Source organism: Ornithorhynchus anatinus, chromosome 4, assembly GCF_004115215.2.
Source record: "Ornithorhynchus anatinus isolate Pmale09 chromosome 4, mOrnAna1.pri.v4, whole genome shotgun sequence".
NCBI classification, from domain to species: domain Eukaryota; kingdom Metazoa; phylum Chordata; class Mammalia; order Monotremata; family Ornithorhynchidae; genus Ornithorhynchus; species Ornithorhynchus anatinus.
This window is the reverse complement of record NC_041731.1, coordinates 95,460,982-95,482,026: the sequence shown is the minus strand read 5'-3', so window position 1 is coordinate 95,482,026 and position 21,045 is coordinate 95,460,982. Positions and strand designations below refer to the sequence as shown.

The 21,045-nt window shown below is 45.9% G+C and overlaps 1 protein-coding gene across 2 annotated transcripts in view; it reads right to left on the bottom strand.

Annotated features, from left to right (window-relative positions):
* Positions 1-21,045, bottom strand: part of DIPK1A (divergent protein kinase domain 1A) — a 69,863-nt gene that overhangs the window by 24,824 nt on the left and 23,994 nt on the right. Inside the window, exon 2 of one of the 2 annotated variants that reach the window (XM_029063725.1) lies at positions 1,559-1,653. The exons of the other annotated variant lie outside the window; for it this stretch is intronic. Within the exon in view, the coding sequence (XP_028919558.1) occupies positions 1,559-1,621 (63 nt within the window). The 5' untranslated portion in view covers positions 1,622-1,653. The remainder of the gene's footprint in view (positions 1-1,558; positions 1,654-21,045) is intronic. 2 annotated transcript variants of the gene reach the window in all.

The following is a 21,045-nucleotide window of genomic DNA, read 5'->3' as shown; positions in this document are numbered from 1 at the left end:
GAGGCCTTCCCAGACTAAGTCCTATCTGCCCTCCTCTCTGTACGGACTATGCACCTGGCTGCGTCCTCCTCAACCACTCTGATATTCACCCCAGCCCCGCGGCACTTAAGTAAATATCCTTATTCTATTCTTAGGTGTAATTTATTTTAATGTCCATCTTCCCCTGCAGACTAACTCCCTGTGGGCAGGATCGCGTCTACCAACTCTATTATATTGTACTTTCCCATGTACTTCATACAGTGCTCTGCACACGAAACGTGCTCAACAAATATCGTCGATTAACTGATTGCTCGGGCAGCACACTAATCAATGAGGCAACGACACAAAAGAAGTAGAGAACCAAACTGAGAAAGCCAGTACGTCACTTGGAAGACTTTAAATAGAGCACGGTGACAGTCTCTTCCTCTCTGCTCTGATTCCCTCTCTCTGTCCCTCCCATGCAGAGAAGCAGCACGGTGAAATGGATAGAGCACGGGCCTGGAGTCAGAAGGTCATGAGTTCTAATCCCGGCCCCGCCGGTTGTCTGCTGTGTGACCTTGGGCAAGTCACTTCACTTCTCTGTGCCTCAGTTCCCTGATCTGTAAAATGGGGATTGAGACTGTGAGCCCCATGTGGGTCAGGGCCTGCGTCCAACCTGATTCGCTTGTGTCCACCCCGGCGCTTAGTAGAGTGCTTGGCACATAATAAGTGCTTAACAAATATCACAATTATTATTATCTATGCACTTGGATCTGTACGCTTAAGACATTTGATATTCGCTCCATTCTCAGTTCCACAGTAATATGTGCATATCTGTAAGTTATTTATTCGTATTAATGTCCATCTCCTTTTCTACAATGTAAGCTCACTGTAGACAGGGAACATGTCTATCGATCAATCAGTCGATCGTATCTATTTTTTTTTATGGTATTCATTAAGCGCTTTCTATGTGCCAAGCACCGTTCTAAGCGCCGGGATAGATACGAGGCGATCAAGCTGTCCCACGTGGGGCTCACCGTCTTAGTCGCCATTTTCCAGATGAGGGAAGAGAGGCACAGAGAAGTCAAGGGACTTGCCCAAAGTCACACAGCTGGCAAGTGGAGGAGCCGGGATTAGAACCCACGATCCCTGACTCCCAAGCCCGGGCCCTTTCCACTAAGCCACGCTGCTTCTCTGAACAGCTCTTTATCGAGCGCTTACCCTGCGCAGATCGCTGGGAGAGAGATGGTGAACGGCGGCGGGGACAGGGGCTGCTCCTTCGGGAGGGATGACCCGACTCCGGTGTTTCTGCCGATAACGCATTTCATCTTTCCAGGGGAGTGGCGGCCTACGCCGAATGACCCTGCATTACTTCTGGCAAGGTGAACCCTGAGGTTTACCTCAAACTAAAATGGGATTCTTTGGAAACGGTCGCCTCCACCGGGGACGCAGCGCATGAGGAATCCCACGATTCCAACATCCAAAGAGGCTTCAGGAAATTCGATACACGGCGTAGGTCGGGGCGGACATGAGAGTGAAGGGGTCATTACGTGAAAGAGGTGGGCCTGAGCTACCTGCACGAGACCAAATTGCCTCTTACCCTTCTAAGACGTTGGTCCATCCAAACCAGGACGGTGGTCAGTGACGGACCAGTGCGAGACATCTCACACTCTGGCTGCCGGCACTGTATCTAACCTGTGAATAAACAGAGGAGATCAGTTTCCGCGACGGGCTGCACCGTTCGGGGAATGTTGGAACGGCTAAACGCGGTACTCGGAGATCTCTAGAGAATGCGGAGGTTGTGGTTTCTGGGTCGAAAAGCGTCTCCGAGGAATGCGTATCCAGCGTGTAACTTCATCTAGGAGGAAAGCCAAGAGGCTTCTCTGCTTGAAAATATGAATAGATCCTATACGAAAGGTATCTACCAAAATGCCCGAAACATTTTGGAGATTGGAAATTCTTCTCAGAATATTCTGCCTAGACCAAAAGGCGCCTTGGATAGGTCACTGGACTTCTCTGTGCCTCAGTTTTCTCGTCTATAAAATGGAAATTAAATACCTGCTCTCTCCCCTAGTTAGACTGTGAGCCCCATGAGGTAGACTGCGTCTGGCCTGAATGGATGGTATCTACTCCCGTGTTCAGTACAGTGCTTGGCACATAGTGAGCATGTAAGATAATAATAATATTCATTCAGTCATTCGTATTTATTGAACACTTACTGTGTGCAGAGCACTGACTAAGCGCTTGGAAAGTACATTTCAGCAACAGAGACAATCCCTACCCAACAACGGGCTCACAGTCTAGCACGGGGGAGACAGACAACGGAGCCAAACAAATAAATTGGCATCGATAGCATAAATCTAAATAAATAATAATAATAATAATGTTGGTATTTGTTAAGCGCTTACCATGTGCAGAGCACTGTTCTAAGCGCTGGGGGAGATACAGGGTAATCAGGTCGTCCCACGTGAGGCTCACAGTTAATTCCCCATTTTACAGATGAGGTAACTGAGGCACAGAGAAGTTAAGCGACTTGCCCACAGTCACACGGCTGACAAGTGGCAGAGCCGGGAATCGAACCCATGACCTCTTACTCCGAAGCCCAGGCTCTTTCCACTAAGCCACGCAAATAGAATTATATATACATATCATTAATAAAATAGAATAATATTTACATATATACACAAGTGCTGTGGGACAGGGATGGGGGAGAGCAGAGGGAGGGAGTCGGGGCGATGGGGAGGGGAGGAGGAGCAGAGGGAAAGGGGAAGCTCAATCTGGGAAGGCCTCCTGGAGGAGGTGAGCTCTCAGTAGGGCTTGGAAGAGAGGAAGAGAGTTAGTTTGGCGGAGGTGAGGAGGGAGGGCGTTCCGGGACCGCGGTAGGACGTGAGCCGGGGGTCGACGGCGGGACAGGTGAGAACGAGGCACCGTGAGGAGATGGGCGGCGGAGGAGCGGAATGTGCGGGCTGGGCTGGAGATGGAGAGAAGGGAGGTGAGGTAGGAGGGGGCAAGGGGATGGACGGCTCTGAAGACGATAACAGTATCTGTTAAGTGCTAACCACGTGTCAGGCACTGTACTGGCAGTGAAGCAGCATGGCTCAGTGGAAAGAGCCTGGGCTTTGGAGTCAGAGGTCATGGGTTCGAATCCCGGCTCGGCCACTTGTCAGCTGTGCGACTTTGGGCAAGTCACTTAACTTCTCGGTGCCTCAGTTTCCTCATCTGTAAAATGGGGATGAAGACTGTGAGCCCACGTGGGACAACCTGATTCCCTCAGATTTTATTATTATTATTATTACTGAGCGCTGGGGTAGATACGAGTTAATCCAGGTTGGACACAATCCCTGTCCCACCTGGGGCTCACACCCTTAATCCCTATTTTACAGATTAGGTACTGAGGCCCAGAGCAGTGACACGCCAAGGTCACACAGCAGACAGGGTGGCGGAGCTGGAATTAGAACCCAGACCCGTGCTCTACCCATTAAGCCACACTGCTTCCCCCCAAAGCAATTCAGTCTTATACTGGTAGCTGAGGTCTTCCTCTTTCATACACTGACTGCTTAACAAAAACCACTAATATTGATGTTCCACCGTGGGAACTATATACCACGGATTCAGACGTAGCAAGCGCTTAATGAATGGCGTTATTATTATTATTCTATTCTGTGTTACTAATAGTACTTTTGTCAGACTCTGCAAAGGCAGGTTTTTGTTGGGAGCTTAAAAAAAAAAAGACCTAAACACGACAGACGCTTTCTAAATGATAATTTATAGGAGTTAATATCCTCAGATACACTTACATCACAATACTTGTCGTTTCTTCCGCTACCCTCTCATTAGTCATCTGGAGAACCTGGGCCTTTGAAATGAAGTAGAAGGGCGGGAGGGGATAGAGCACGGGCCTGAGGTCTTGGGTTCTAATCCTTGGCTCCACCACTTGTCTGCTGTGTGGCCTTGGGCAAGTCGCTTCACTTCTTAGTGCCTCAGTTACCTCGTGTCTGTTAAATGGGGATTAAGACTGTGAGCCCCACGGGGGGACAGGGGCTGTCTCTAACTCGATTTGCTTGTAATGTTGGTATTCTGTTAAGCGTTTACTATGTGCGGAGCACTGTTCTAAGCGGTGGGGTAAGATACAGGGTAATCAGGTTGTCCCACGGGAGGCTCACGGTTAATCCCCATTTTACAGATGAGGAACTGAGGCCCAGGAAGTGAAGTGACTTGCCACAGTCCACCCAGCTGACGAGTGGCAGAGCCGGGATTCGAACCCCCTGACCTCTGACTCCCAAGCCGGCTCTTTCCACTGAGCCACGCTGCTTCTCTTGTATCCACCCCAGTGCTTAGTACAGTGCCTGACGCATAGTAGCGCTTAACAAATACCACAATATTATTAAAATACTAAACAGCGTGGCCTAATGGTAAGACAAGGCCTGGAGTCAGAGGACCGTGGCCCTGCCACTCTGCTGAGTGACTTTGGCAAGTCCCTTGACTTCTCGGTGCTTCAGATTCCTCAACTGTAAAATAATGTTGGTATCTGTTAAGCGCTTACTATGTGCAGAGCACTGTTCTAAGCGCTGGGCAGAAAGAGGGTAATCAGGTTGTCTCACGTGAAGCTCACAGTCTTCATCCCCATTTTAAAGATGAGGTAACTGAGGCCCAGAGAAGTGAAGTCACTTGCCCACAGTCACACAGCTGACGAGGGGCAGAGCCGGGATTCGATCAATAAATCAATCAATCGAATTTACTGAGCACTTACTGTATGCACAGCACTGTACTAAGCACTTGGAGAGTGCAACACAACAGAATTGGTAATAATAAGAATAATTATTATGGTATTTGTTAAGCTTTTACTATGTGCCAGGCACTTTACTAAGCGCTGGGATGGAGAAGCAGCGTGGCTTAGTCGAGAGAGCCCGGGCTCGGCAGTCGGAGGACGTGGGTTTTAGTCCCGGCTCCTCCACCTGTCTGCCGTGTCACCTTGGGTAAGTCACTTAACTTCTCTTGTCCTCATCTATAAAATGGGGATTGATACTGTGAGCCCCACGTGGGACAACCTGATTATCCTGTATCTACTCCAGTGCTCAGCAGATAGTAAGTGCTTAACAAATACCATGATTAAAATAAAATTAAATTGTGGTATTTGTTAAGCGCTTAACAAATACCATGATTAAAATAAAATAAATTGTGGTATTTGTTAAGCGCTTAACAAATACCATGATTAAAATAAAATAAATTGTGGTATTTGTTAAGCGCTTACTACGTGCAAAGCACTGTTCTAAGCGCTGAGGGATACAAGGTCATCAGGTTGTCCCACGTGGGACTCACAGTTTTAATCCCCATTTGACAGATGAGGTAACCGAGGCACAGAGAAGTTAAGTGACTTGTCCAAGGTCACACAGCTGACTAGCGGCAGAGCCGGGACTAGAACCCATGACATCTGACTCCAAAACTCGCGCATTTTCCACCGAGTCATGCTGCTTCTCTATTATTATCATTATTATTATTATTATTCCCTGCCCACACGAGTTTACAGTCTAGCGATACTGACTTCTGCGCTCACAGATTATCCATCCATGCCCAATTTCATCTGCAAAGATCTATTTTGGCATCTGTGAACTTTCTGACCCAAGAAGAGATGGAAAGAACCTGGGCTTCGAGTCAGAGGTCATGGGGTTCGACTCCAGGCTCTGCCACTTGTCAGCTGTGTGACTGTGGGCAAGTCACTTCTCTGTGCCTCAGTTACCTCATGTGTAAAATGGGGATTAACTGTGAGCCTCACGTGGGACAACCTGATTACCCTGTATCTACCCCAGCGCTTAGAACAGTGCTCGGCACATAGTAAGCGCTTAACAAATACCAACATTATCATTATTATTATTATTACAGATCCACAAGAGCAGACCCCCTCCCTCCTAGGTCAATTCTCTCCACTCCTCCCACTTAGCTTGTCATGTGGGACAGGGACTGTGCCAGACCTGCTTCCTTTGTACCTCGTCCAGCACTCAGTACAGTGTGTGGCACATGAGAAGCGTTTAAAACACATCCCGATTTTTATTTTTTCAACTACATTTCTAACGTGGTCAGACTACGTTGAAAGAGATCGTAAACACGATTTCAGATTTGGAAATTTAATAAAATTTGACAGATGAGCCCCATATAAAGTAGTAATAATAATAATGATAATAGAATTTGACAACTGAGCCCCATATAAAGTAGTAATGATAATAACTGGGCTATTTGTTAAGCTCTTACTATGTGCCAGGCACTGTACTGAGCACTGGGGTGTGGATACAGGCAAATAGGGCGAGAGTCCCACGAGGGGCTCGCAGTCTCAATCTCCATTTTACAGATGAGGTAAGTGACATCCTGAAAAGTGCAGTGACTTCTCCAAGGTCACACAGCACACAAGTGGCGGGGTCAGGATTAGAACCCATAACCTTCTGACTCCCAGGCCCGTGCTCTATCCGCTACGCCATGCTCCTGCCCATTCGAACCCAGTATTAGCCCAGATTTATTAGGAAATGATTTTGATAAATTCCATTTTCAAAATACTCTATGTACAACTACGTTCACACACTTGAAGACTAAACATCCTGATTCTAAAATAAATTCCTAATCACGAATAAGGTATTTAAAAGCAGATTAGAATTCCAAGGGCATTTCTGAGACTTAGAATTACCGCATAAGTCAATGTGGGCCGGGCATTCGCCATGACTCTTTTAGAATTTTCCAAGGGGACAGGAGAGTGAAAATGTGCAGTAACTCATTATAGAATGATAGGGCATAATTTTACTGCAGAGACTATAACGAGGTAGCAGATGCTTATATAGCTAAATTCATTAGGCCTATTAATAAATACCAATTACCACAGCACTGGAAATTATTTAGAAAAATAATAGGATCATCTAATTTGTAAGCGCTTAGGGGGTCATCATGAGAAATACCATGAAAATACCCAGGGCCGGAAAAATTGTGGATTGTGACTAATAGGATTATCTAGAGACCACATGTAATTATTTATCTTAATAAAGCTTGGATTTTTGCCAATAGAGCAAAAGGGTCAGCAAAACATTAAGCATGAGAAAAACCAGTGTTCTTGTTGTGGGCAGGGAACGTGTCTGTTTGTTGTTGCATTCTACTCTCCCAAGCGCTTAATACAGTGCTTTGCACACAGTTAAGTGCTCAATATTATTACCCTATTTATTTTGTTAATGAGGTGTCCATCCCCTTGCCTCTACTTATTGCGATTAAGTTGTCTTGTTTTTGTCGGTCTGTCTCCCCCAGTTAAACTGTAAACCCGTCACTGGGCAGGGATTGTCTCTATCTGTTGCCGAATTGTCCATTCCAAGCGCTTAGTACGGTGCTCTGCACATAGTAAGCGCTCAATAAATACTATTGAATGAATGAGTGAATACAATTGAATGAATGAAAGCATTATAATTACTAAGGTAGGGTCATTTGGGTAATAAAAGATCGGTTTCTATTCCAATTACTTTTGAATTTAAAATAAAAAAACTATCCTCTTCTCCAGTTACTAAGGATTCCCCCAACCTGTCACCTTGAAAGCTTAAAAAAAGGACTCACGATTTAACTGCATGATACAAACCATTTTTGCACATTTAAATCCAGAGAGTTCTCAAAAGGTGCTAACGTTTTTATCATTTCTTTTATGGCCTAGTCCTATCTTAGGTAGGGGGACAGGAAAGATCTAGTAGTGGTGGTGGAGTAGTAAGTAGAAAAATAAGTATTTCTTGAGCACCCACCTCATTTTTTAGAGCATAATACCACCACCCTCCCTCTCTCCCAAGCCCATCCTCTTGGCACAATCCTCAACTAACCTCTCTCATTCAACCGACATCTGCTACCGAGATCCTCTAACCTTCGACTCCTTTCTTGGGGATCGCCGCTGACTTGAATCTACAGGTGCAGAGATGGCCAGTGTCTCTATCTTAGACTTGCTAAAATTCATTCAATAGTATTTATTGAGTGCTTACTATGTGCGGAGCGCTGTACTAAGCGCTTGGAATAGACAATTCGGCAACAGATCCATCTCTCTCACAAATCACATCCAGATAGACGATACCCCCACACACCCACTCCCACTCACTAATGTCCGAGGACGTGCGCATACACGCAGGCAACACGTTCACTCTTACGGAATCCCAGCTGAGATTCATTCTCCTGACGTCGGGAGGGATTGTACGGTTAATCAGTCAATCAGTGGTATTTATCGAGCGCTTACTGTGTGCAGAATACTGTTCTAAACACTTGGTTAACTCCAGGCGGTACCTCTCGACCCTGCTGAGGCAGTCTGGTCAGCAGAGAATGATGTTAGTCGAGGGCTGTGTACAGCCCAGGGTGGAGAACCTTGGGTGAGAGAATTACGGCAAAATCCAGATTGTCCGCTTTGGGGAATTTTAGGCGTGCACAAGAGATAACGGCTTCCAACAACACAATATCTGTGAAATTTGGCAAATAGCCCCTTAAGCCGCTTTTCCATCTTGAATGAAATCCACAAAACTGGCCACGTTCTTTGAAAATGGCAGCCACGGCTCAACCGGAATTTCCTACCTTAAAATGGGAGCGAACTCGAAAACAGTAAAATGGTGAATAAATCAGATCTTAGAGAGGAGGAACACGGATAGATCTGTACCCTTGGCACTTTGATATTCATCCCACCCACAGCATTTATGTATACGTTCCTAACATTTATGTATTCATTGGACCCTGGGTCCAACCCAATTGGTTTGTACTCATCCCAATGCATAGAACACTGCCTGGCACATAGTAAGCATTTAACGCATACCCAATTATAATTATTATTTATATTAACGTCTGTCTCCCCCTCTCAACTTTAAGCTTGTTTTGGGCAGGGAATAAGTCTACAACTCTGTTGTAGTATACCCTCCCAGGCAATTACTACAGTGGTCTGCCCATCATAAGCCCTCAATAAATACCACTGATTAACTGAATGATGTTCAGAAAATCACAAAGTGAAAGTGGTGCACCCAGGTTGTACACTGTTTGAAATTATTTGTACAGAGAACACTTCTTTCATGTTAAGAGGGCTTCTGGGTCTTGTCAAGAAGAAGGAATTCTTATTTTATTATCGCTATTTTATTTTTGCTATTCTTATTAATTGGATTGATACAGCAAAACCCTCATCATCGGTGATTCTTCAGCTGTCTCTTTCCTGTATCTTATAGACAGAAGGACAGTAGAGGTTGACCCAACTTGCCACACAGCAAACTATGGAAAAACCATTCAATCGTATTAACTGTGAGCCTCACGCGGGACAACCTGATTACCCTGTGTCTACGCCAGCGCTTAGAACAGTGCTCTGCACATAGTAAGCGCTTAACAAATACCAACATTATTATTTATTAAGCGCTTACTGCTTGCAGAGCACTGTACTAAGTGCTTGGGAAAGTACAACAATAAACAGTGACATCCCTGCCCACAATGAGCAGTTCAGAGTTGGGGAGACAGACATCAATACAAATAAATAAAATGACCGATAAGTGCTTTGGGGCTGGGAGGCGATGAGCAAAGGGAGCAAGTCAGGGTGACGAAGAAGGGAGTGGAAGATGAGGAAAAGTGGGCTTAGTCAGGAGATGGGCCGCCAATAAGGCTTTGAAGCGGGGGAGAGTCATCGTCCGTCGGATTGAGGAGGGAAGGCGTCCCGGGCCAGAGGCGGTTACGTGGGCCGGGGGTCGGTGGCGAGACAGGCGAGATGGAGGCCCAGTGAGAAGGTCAGCACCAGAGGAGCTAGGTGGGCTGGCTGGGTTGTAGAAGGAGAGGAGCGAGGTGAGCTAGGAGGGGGCAATCGAATGATCACGGGGCATTGGAGTCCTGACGGCCAGTTCCCGATTTATCCGGATGAGGCCTCTCAACCCTCCTTCCTGCTCCAGAGCCATTGCGGTCTTCCCAAGCCCCATTCCGAGAGGTGGGAGCTACCCTCCCGTCTCACCGCCTAATGGAGCACTCTGAGGCACTGTGGGCATAAGACACACCAATACGGGCACTACTATAAATAGAATTACAGCTAGTTATATATATACACACAAGTGCTTTGGGGCGGGTAGAGCCAAGGGAGCAAGTTGGGGTGATGGGGAGGGGGAGCTGAGGAAAAGGAGGGTTTGGTCTGGAAGGAAAAAGAGGGGCTTAGTCTGGGGTGTGTCTGGTTGGACACTGTACCTATCCCACACGGAGCTCACAGTCTCCCCAGTTCCTAGGAAGATGCTCAAGGTCACAGGAAAAAAAACCAAACAAATGAGCAGAACCTGAGCAAAAATCCTACCTTAAAACTAAGACTTCCCCTCTCTGAGGACATAGCGAGAAATGTCCCCGTGGCTCAGTGGAAAAGAGCCTGGGCTTCGGAGTCAGAGGTCATGAGTTCGACTCCCGGCTCTGCCACTTGTCAGCTGTGTGACTGTGGGCAAGTCACTAAACTTCTCTGTGCCTCAGTTCCCTCATCTGCAAAATGGGGATTAACTGAGCCTCACGTGGGACAACCTGATTACCGTTTCTACCCCAGTGCTTAGAACAGTGCTCCGCGCATAGTAAGCGCTTAACAAATACCAACATTATTATTATTATTCTTCCCTGCTTTGCAGCAGTCGCTACTGCCTGGGAGACAAATAGCACCACCAGGTAGGTCCTGACATTCCCCTGCAACTTTGTGGAGAAATGGATCTAAAGGAACCCTCAAGGCAAGGGTGGCAAGGAAGGAACAGGATTAGAGGAGCAGCGGGGCCTAGTGGATAGAGCACAGGCCTGGGTTCTAATCCTGCCAGTCACTTCACTGGTCAGCGGTTCCCTCATCTGTAAATTGTGAGCCCTGTATGGGACAGGGACCGTGTCCAACCTGATTAACTTGTATCCATCCAGCCTAGGGCTTAGTACAGTGTCTGGCTCATAGTTAGCGCTTTACAAATACCATGAAAAAAAGATTAAAGAGCTAAAGGATAAAGACTCTCAGGGCAGGCATGATTAGGGGGAGGGTTACGTAGGAAGGCAACGGGGAGACAGGAGGAGGGAAGGTCTTCGTGAGGGAGGAGGATGGACGGGAACCAAGGGGTCTGGAGGATTGTGTAGGGGATAGAGCACGGGCCTGGGAGTCAGTAAGTCATGGGTTCTAATCCCGGCTCTGCCACGTGTCTGCTGGGTGGCCTTGGGCAAACCATTTCACTTCTCTGTGCCTCAGTGATCTCATCTGTAAAACGGGGATTGAGACCGTGAGCCCCATGCGGGAGAGGGATTGTGTCCAACCCGATTTGCCTGTATCCACCCCACCCCTTAGTACAGTGGCTGGCACATAGTAAGTGCTTAAAAATACCAGAATTATTATTATTATGTGCATCTATCTGGGGAACAGGGTTGGAGGGGGAACATGGGAGGGGTGGGAGGATTAATAGCGAAAATGAATGAAAAACCTTACGTGGACAACAGATAAGGTTTCGGTAAAAACAAAACAAACCCAACCAAAAAATCTTTTCCACATAGATTTTCTGAGAATAATTTTAGATTGCAGGGATCTCCCATGACAGTGCTTTTTTTTAAAGCAGTCTTACATGATGGTGCTAAAATGTTCATTCCAATCCTTCCTCCAGCACCTGCCTGCCTTCCTCCTGGAGCTCCTTCAGCAGCACCAAGGCAAGGAAAATCCCTTGTTTATCTTGGCACTCACTAGACCCTGAATAAATACAGGGGAGGAGCACGATAACACTAAATAGCTAAAACTGAGACAACAGTTGTTAGAACAGAAGAGGTCACTACCAGCTTTACTTTTGCTATTTTGTTGTGTTTCATTATTTCATGTTTGAAGGCTGAAGTTCTCCCAACAAAATGGTAAATGGTAAAACTCTTTGAGAGGGATTCTTTTCCCCCCGATTCTGCCTTCAGAAAAGAAGCAGGTGGCAGATTTTCTTTACTGAAATGTTCCTCTGACCTTGAGATGTGTAGCCAGAAAGATGCTCAAGGAGGTTAAAGGATTCTCTTGAGAAAGGCTGTAATCCTAGTGGATTGAGCACAGGCCTGGGAGTCTGAAAGACCTGGGTTCTAATCCCCGATCTGCCTGGATCTGCTGTATGACTTTGGGCAAGTCACTTCCCTTCTCTGGGCCTCAGTTATCTCATCTGTAAAATGGGGATTAGGACTGTGAGCCCCATGTGGGATAGGGATTGTGTACAACCTGATTAGCTTTCATCTACCCCAGTGCTTGGTACAGTGCCAGGCACGTAGCGAGCGCTTAAAAGCCATACAAAGAGTTTCAGGGCTGCAAATCTGTCTAGAAAATAACTGGGATTCTTGGTCTCCTAAAAACACATTACCACCCACCCACACAATCCTCCATCATCAAAGATTATTTTTTTTCTTATGCTTCTGCAAAAGAGGAACTTTTGTCAATCAAATTGTATTTACTGAGCGCTTTACTGTGTGTAGAGCACTGTACTAAGCACCTGGGAGAGTAAATATAATAAAATTTTCTTGTGTATTGATTCGCCCGGCCTGAGGAGCACTTGCATACGGACATTATACAGGAGGGAAGAGAAAAGAAAACTATCTAAAGATCTGTTTTCAGTTGCAGATTATGAATACCAGAGGCCGGTTACAAATTGCTTATGACGCCTGGTACATTTTTCAATTGCAAAGTCGGCCCATAGTAGATCTTTAAACGTTTTTTAAATTATTCCCTGAGAGACTGTACTCATATACTGCTATCAGTTTTGCAGAGGTTTGAGAAACTTTCCGTAACACTTAGGTCATAAAAAATATGACTGGAATCTTGGAGTGAGTAAAGAAATGTAGGTTGGGCTGGAGGAGGGGAACTTCCTAATGGATTTTCTGACCTGTAAGATTTCAGCAAATAAAGCCTTCTATGTCCAGCAAGACCACTTTCAGTCCCAAACTATACTTTTTGGCCAAGAGCAAATCCGATACACGGGAGTAAGAAAATGTCTCCTTAACCCTCAGGGGAATGAAAAGTCTCGGTGAATCCGGCCAAGTGCCACTATCTTCATCTCGATTTCCAGAATATAAGAGTGCCCGCAAGTTCGAACAAAAAAACTCGTTACCGTTCCAAATTTTTATGAAAGGACAATCACTTTTTTGTCTCCTCTCTCTTCAATAGGTAGTGCAGCCAATGAAAACACAGGGCATGAGTTCCAAAATCACGAACCTATTCACCTTGTGTGCCGAAGCATTACAAAACACATTTAGAAGTCACCAAGTTCCCTCTTTGCCCCTCACCTGAACCCTTAATCCGCATCTCGAAATACAGTTACTGCAGGAACGGAGGAATTTGTGATGCCTCAGGAAGCACTTAAGAGCCCGCTCCCTCCGCATTCATTTTCTTTTCAACGAAACGACACGCACTGCATGGTAATTAAACATTCATCTCCGAGGATAGAGATCTGCCAAAAGCGCTTCTGGCCGGAGTCACAGTTGTCCTCCAGAGCACTGAATTTGGAAAGGAGCAGCCATTTTAAACATGGAGGCGGGCTGCGGCTAGCTATTTTCTGTCAACCACTTCCTGAGAAGTGGCTTGAATTAGTGGATAGAGCAAGGGCCTGGGAGTCAGAAGGACCTGGGTTCTAATTCCGCTTTCATTCATTCGATCGTACTTATTGAGCGCTTACTGTGTGCACAGCATTATACTCAGCGGTTGGAAAATACAACACAGCCAGCAAAGAGAATCCCTGCTCACGACGGGCTCACAGACCAGAGAGGAAGCACCATAGCCTAGTGGATAGAGCACAGGCCTGGGAGTCAGTGGACCTTCACTTCTTCACTTCAGTGGTCACTTCACTTCTCAGGGCCTCAGTTGTCTCATCTGTAAAACGGAGATTATGAGTGTGAGCCCCATGTGGGACGGGGACTGGGTCCAACCTGATGAACCTATATCTATCCCAGTGGTTAGGACAGTGCTTGACGCATGGTAAGCACTTAACAAGTGATTCTATTTATTGCTATTGTTTTTGTCTGTCTCCCCCGACTAGACTGTAAGCCCGTCAGTGGGCAGGGATTGTTAATTTTGTTAATGAAATGTACACTGCCTTAATTCTATTTATTTGCTATTGTTTTAATGAGATGCTCATCCCCTAGATTCTATTTATTGCCATTGTTCTTGTCGGTCTGTCTCCTCCCATTAGACTGTAAACCCGTCAAAGGGCAGGGACTGTCTCTATCTGTTACAGATTTGTACGTTCCAAGCGCTTAGTACAGTGCTCTGCACATAGTAAGCGCTCAATAATACTATTGAATGGAAGTGAATGTTGACATATCTGTTGCCGAATTGTACATTCCAAGCACCTTAGTATAGTGCTCTGCACATAATAAGCGCTCAATAAATACTAATTGAATGAACAAGTACCATTATTATTAGTAGCAGTAGTAGTGTCAGAGATCTTTCCCGTGATTAGACCTGCAAGCCCGTCAATGGGCAGCTAGGGACTGTCTCTGTTGCCGATTTGTGTCCATTCCAAGCGCTCAGTACAGTGCTCTGCACATAGTAAAGCGCTCAATAAATACTAATTGATTGAATGAATCTTGCAATTTCCAATCACTGACTCATTTTCCTTCAGTTCCTAAAGATTCCTGCTAATGGAACGCCTCCGCTGGACTTTCCATTGTTAGCGCGACTTTCTCATGATAATAATAATAATAATTGTAGGATTTAAGTGCTTACTAGGTGTCAAGCCCTGTACCAAGCACCGGGCTGGACAATCGGGACAATCGGGTCCCACGCGGGGCTCACAGTCTAAGTAGGAAGGAGGTTTTGAATCCTCTAGACCGTAAGCTCCTCTCTAGACTGTAAGTTTGTTGTGAGCAGGGAACGTGTTTGCCAACTCTGATGTAGAGTTCTCTTCCAAGTGCTCAGTGTGGTACTCTGCGAACAGTAAGGGTTCGATAAATGCCATCGATGACGACGACGACGAATCCCCATTCTGCAGATGAAGGAAGAGGCACCGAAAAGTTAAGTGACTTGCCCAAGGTCATACAGCGGACAAGCGGAGGAGCCGGAATTAGAACCTAGGTCTTCTGACTCGCAGGCCGCCTTCTCTCCATCAGGCCACACTGCTTCTCTACTTCACACTCAATAAATGGTATTTATTGAGAGCTTACTAGAGGCAGAGAGGACTGTACTAAGCGCTTGGAAGTGTACCACACAACAGAGGTGGCAGACAGGTTCCCTGCCCAGGATGTGCTTACTCGAGTGGATTTCAGCGGTGACAGGTTAAATGACTCCATCTATCACTCCCAGTTCATTCATTCATTCAACAGTATTTATTAAGCGCTTACTATGTGCAGAGCACTGTACTAAGCACTTGGAATGGACAAATCGGCAACAGTTAATAATGTTGGTATTTGTTAAGCGCTTACTATGTGCAGAGCACTGTTCGAAGCGCTGGGGTAGATATAGGGTCATCAGTTGGTCCCACGTGAGGCTCACAGTTAATCCCCATTTTACAGATGAGGTAACTGAGGCACAGAGAAGTGAACTGACTTTCCCACAATCACACAGCTGACAAGTGGCAGAGGTGGGATTCGAACCCATGACCTCTGACTCCCAAGCCCGGGCTCTTTCCACTGAGCCACGCTGCTTGTGACTTTAATGCAGCACGGTGGAGCGGACAGGGGCCGAGGAGTCAGAAGGTCATGGGTTCGAATCCCAGCTCCACCACTTGTCTGCCGGGTGGCCTTGAGCAAGTCACTTCTCGCATCTTTTCCGAGAGACTTTTCCCAACTAACCCCACATTTCCCCACTCTATTCCACCTTCTTTTGGTGTCACCTCTGCGCTTACGCCTGTACTGGAGTGAGCACGGGCCTGGGAGTCGGAATATCATGGATTCTAATCCCGGCTCCACCACTTGTCTGCTGTGTGACCTTGGACGAGTCACTTCAGTGGGCCCCAGTTACCTCATCTGTAAAATGGGGCCTAAGAGTGTGAGCCCCAGGTGGGACAGGGACTTGTGTCCGACTCGATTTGCCCATATTCACTCCAGCGCTTAGTACAATGCCTGACACAGAGTAAGCTTTTAACAAATATCATTATCAGTATTATTATTATTGCTCATTCACTCATTCGATCGTATTTATTGAGCGCTTACAGTGTGCAGAGCCCTGTACTAAGCGCTCGGGAGAGGACAACACAACAATAAACAGTCACATTCCCTGCCCACAACTACCTTACAGTCTAGAGCGGGGGAGACGGACATCGATACGAATAAATAAAATTACAGATATGTACCTAAGTACTGTGGGGTTAGGAAGGGAGAACTCTTTAAGCAATCTGAAATTCACCTCACCCGCAACACTTTCATTCATTCAAGAGTATTTATTGAGCGCTTACTGTGTGCAGAGCACTGTACTAAGCGCTTGGGAGAGTATGATACAATGATAGAGACACATTATACATATCTTTATATTCTGCCATTTCTCCTCCCTCTATTTTAATGTCTGACTCTCCCTGTAAACAGTAAGCTTCTTGTGGGCAGGGGTCACACCTACAACTCGATTGTACCCAGTGTTTAGTACAGCGCTCGGAATACAAGAAACACAATAAATTCCATTAATCGATTAAAACGGAGAGGAGAATAATCCTCTCTACAATTATCTTTCACATACCGGAACCCCGTTACCCCTCTTATCTAAGAGAAGCAGTGTGGCTCAGTGGAAAGAGCCCGGGCTTGGGAGCCAGAGGTCATGGGTTCGAATTCCGGCTCTGCCACCTGTCAGCTGTGTGACTGTGAGCAAGTCACTTTACTTCTCTGTGCCTCAGTTCCCTCTTCTGTAAAATGGGATGAAGACTGTGAGCCTCCCGTGGGACAACCTGATTACCCTGTACCTACCCCAGTGCTTCGAACAGTGCTCGGCACATAGCGCTTAATAAATACCAACATTATTATTATTATCAGCCATCTCTTCTCAAGGGACATACTTTTCATTCCTTTCACCTCGCCTCATGTGCTCTACTTTCCCAACTCAAATAACATTTATGTACTTTTCCTCTAGAGCTTCACCAAATATCTTTACCTCTCAAGGAGATGGAGAGGTAGAGAAGATGGAGAGATAGAGAAGCAACGTGGCGCAGTGGAAAGAGCACGAGCTTTGGAGTCAGGGCTCATGAGTTTGAATCCCAGCTCTGCCACTTGTCAGCTGTGTGACTGTGGGCAAGTCACTTAACTTCTCTGTGCCTCAGTTCCCTCATCTGTAAAATGGGGATTAAGACTGTGAGCCCCATATGGGACAACCTGATTCCCCTGTGTTTACCCCAGCGCTTAGAACAGTGCTCTGCACATAGTAAGCGCTTAACAAATACCAACATTATTATTATTATTCCCCTATGCCTACCTCAGCACTTAGAACAGTGCTCTGCACATAGTAAGAGCTTAACAAATACCAACATTATTATTATTATTGTTAGAGGTAAATGTGGAGCAGAGCGGGGAGAATCACATACCACCCGAGATCTATGTTATACCTGAATTTTTTTTATATTCTTGCCATCTAGTTCACTGTAATAATAATAATTAATTATAATTACAGTAATTAAGCACTTACTATGTGCCAAGCACTATTCTAAGCACTGTGGTAGATACACGTTAATCAGGTTGGACACAGTCCCTGTCCCACGTGGGGTTTACACTCTTAATCTCCATATTACAGTTGAGGTAACTGAGGCCCAGAGAAGTTAAGCGACTTGCCCAAGGTCACACAGCAGACACGTGGCGAAGCTGGGATTAGAGCCCACGTCCTCCTGGCTCCCAGGCCCGGGCTCTAGCCACTAAGCCACGCTGCTTCTACTGTTTCTTTGGCTATAAAACCGGGCTTGTCATTCTGATATAGAACGTTATTGTGGATTTGTTTTCATCTATTTTTCCTTCCTTCATTGTTTAATGGACAGCGGACCATTCTTTTTAGGTTCTGGTGAATATTCATGGGCTGTTTATCTTCTAGATGCTCAAATGCTGTGTACAGCCAGTTCTCGAGACTGATCATCTAATATGTAGCACTTGCTTTTCCCTTCCTTCCCCGTTGGACCAGGCCACTTCCTCGAACTTTTCTCTAAAGATGAACGCCGGAAGGGAAAGGAGAAGCACTCGAACAGTTGAAAGACGCAGCACGGGATAGTGGATAGTACACGGGCCTGGAATTCAGAAGATCATGGGCTCTAATCCTGTCTCCACCACATGTCTGCTGTGTGATCCTGGGCAAGTCACTCGACTTCTCTGGGCCTCAGTTACCTCAGTGTAAAATGGGGATCGAGGCCGTGAGCCCCACGTAGGATATCGACCGCGTCGAACCGGATTTGCTTATATCCACCATCCAGCGCTTAGTACGACGCCTGGTACATAGCACTTAACAAATACCATAATTATTATCATTATTTGCTCTAGGCAAAGGTCGTTTACCCGAAAGAAAAGAAAGCAAATTAACCGTCTCCAAGTTTAGAAGAGGATTTTTCTGAGCAGTTCTCCGGGTTTACAGAGGATCAAACAAGAGGAAATGCATTTAGACTGCAGCAAGAGAAAGCTTAATTGGACATAAAGAACTTTGTCCCAGAAAAGCCGATAACTGCTCTACAGGCTACAGCCAGCTCCATTCCTGGCAGTCTATTAAAATAAAGAAATGAACGCCCAACGATCCTGGACTGTTTAGCCATTATCAGTCTCGGGGGCAGAAGGCGGGGCCAGATGTTTACGCTTTGATATCTAGGTCCCATTCTTTTTAAAGTTTTGGCCTACTTCCCCCCAGAAATGACACATTTCTTTGCCCACGAAGTTTCGTACAGGTATCTTGGAAGATTCTGATACAAATCCGGACCAGTCTCCAAGATTTACTGCAGGTGGGAAACGGGGCTGTAAACCAAGAAGGCTGTGGTACCAGAAATAACAAAAAAAATGGATACCCCACCTTCATTCATTCATTCAATAGTATTTATTGAGCGCTTACTATGTGCAGAGCACTGTACTAAGCACTTGGAATGTAGAGAAGCAGCGTGGCTCAGTGGAAACAGCACGGGCTTGGGAGTCAGAGGTCATGAGTTTGAATCCCAGCTCTGCCACTTGTCAGCTGTGTGACTGTGGGCAAGTCACTTCACTTCTCTGTGCCTCAGTTACCTCATCTGTAAAATGGGGATTAACTGTGAGCCTCACGTGGGACAACCTGATGACCCTGTATCTACCCCAGCGCTTAGGACAGTGCTCGGCACATAGTAAGCGCTTAACAGATACCAACATTATTATTATTATTACAAATTGGCAACAGATAGAGACAGCTCCTGCCCATTGACGGGCTTACAGTCTAATCGGTCTAACCTTCCAGAGAAGGTTAAAAAAAAAAAGCCAAGAAAACCCCAGACACTCAGAGGTTGTTTCCACCTGCTCCACTGGGGATGTTTCCAGGGTGCCAAGATGTCAGTGGGGCTTTCGGAATTAAAGACATTTCCAGGGCCAAAACAAGACTAGGCAAATGAATCTTATATTAACAGCACAGAATAAGAAAAAAAAGATTACAGAATTGATCATACCTGACTCCCTCATCCATTCACCAAAAGGCAAAGAACAAAAACAACCCTTGAGGAGAAAAGAAGCCATTTAATGAATTACTAAATAGGCTAGAGGCGATATTCCAATATGGAAAATCCTATCGTCAGCATCTGGAGCGTACTCAAAAATACCACATTACAATCTTTGGCTCCTGGGGAGCTCAAAGTCCTTAACCAACAGCTTAACGGCTCTTTCAGTGTTCCTATTAGAAAAGTTCTCATCTTATAATTGAAGGGAAAACGAGGCCCATCGAAACTTGGTACACTCACTCTTGTGGTTGGGATGGAGGTTACGGTTTGGGGTATGATAGAGAGAAGCGCAGACAGGAAGGGTGAAATAATGGCAGCAGACGCCTGAAGTTTATATTTAATCCAGTGGCCAACCGAGTTACAAATACTATTGGTAAAGGAGAGCAATGTACAGAGAATTTTGCTATGGGGAAAACACACAGATGGACCACTAAGTCTAGCACGCCAGGCTTGAGTTAACCACGGCGTGACATGGGCAAAGGAGACACAAAGAAATTGGCAACTCATCTTGCCTACGAGTCCAACAGATTGATTTTTTCCATCAGGAAGCCTTCCCCAATTAATTTGCCATATCCCAGTTATGTCAACCCAAAAACCACCCTAAGCACTTATATATATGCGTATTTTTATTTGTACATTTATATATATTGACACAAGTCATTATTTAGCAATTTCACCTTGACAGAATTGTACTACTCCCTGCTCTAATTTTTGTTTTCTTCCTCCCGCTATCTGTAAAACCTTTTTGTCTGTGTCTCCCCCATTAGACTGTAAGCTCACTGAAGGCAGGGAACCGAAGCAAAGGAACAGGTGCCCTGTTTTTTTTAAATGGTATTTATTAAGCACTTACTATGCTCCAAGGGCTGTACTAAAGGCTGAGGGAGATACAAGACAATCAGGTTGGACACAGTCCATGTCCCACAGTTTAATCCCCACTTTAGAGATGAGGGAACTGAGGACAGATAAGTGACCTGCCCATGGTCACACAGCAAACAAGTGGTGGAGGCAGGATTAGAACCCAGGTCTCCCTGACTCCCAGCTCTGTGCTCTGTCCACCGAGCCACGCTGCTTCTCTTGAGTTCTTCTAAGTGTTCAGTACATTGATTTGCATTAAGTAGGTGATCAATAAATACTACTAATTCATTCAATAGTATTTATTGAGCACTTACTAGGTGCAGAGCACTGTACCAAGCGCTTGGAATGTACTAATTGATGGATAACCTCTTGGTACGACGTACGGACTTATGATACTATTGTATAATACTGTGGGCAGAGCCACTAACCCATCTGGTTTCTGAACACCGACTACAAGTCATCTTGCCAGGTTGCCAACTTTTCATTTTGGGCAGGGGCAAGCTTGAGGTAGAGCACCAAGTGGCCTGCGCTTTGAGGGGTTGAAAAATAGGGGGCAAGAAAGATGAGGGGCGAAAAGAAGAAGGAAAAGGAGAGGTCGAAAGCGAGAAAGAGGAGCGTGAAAGGGGAGGAAGAGAAGAAAAGCAGGGAAGAAGGG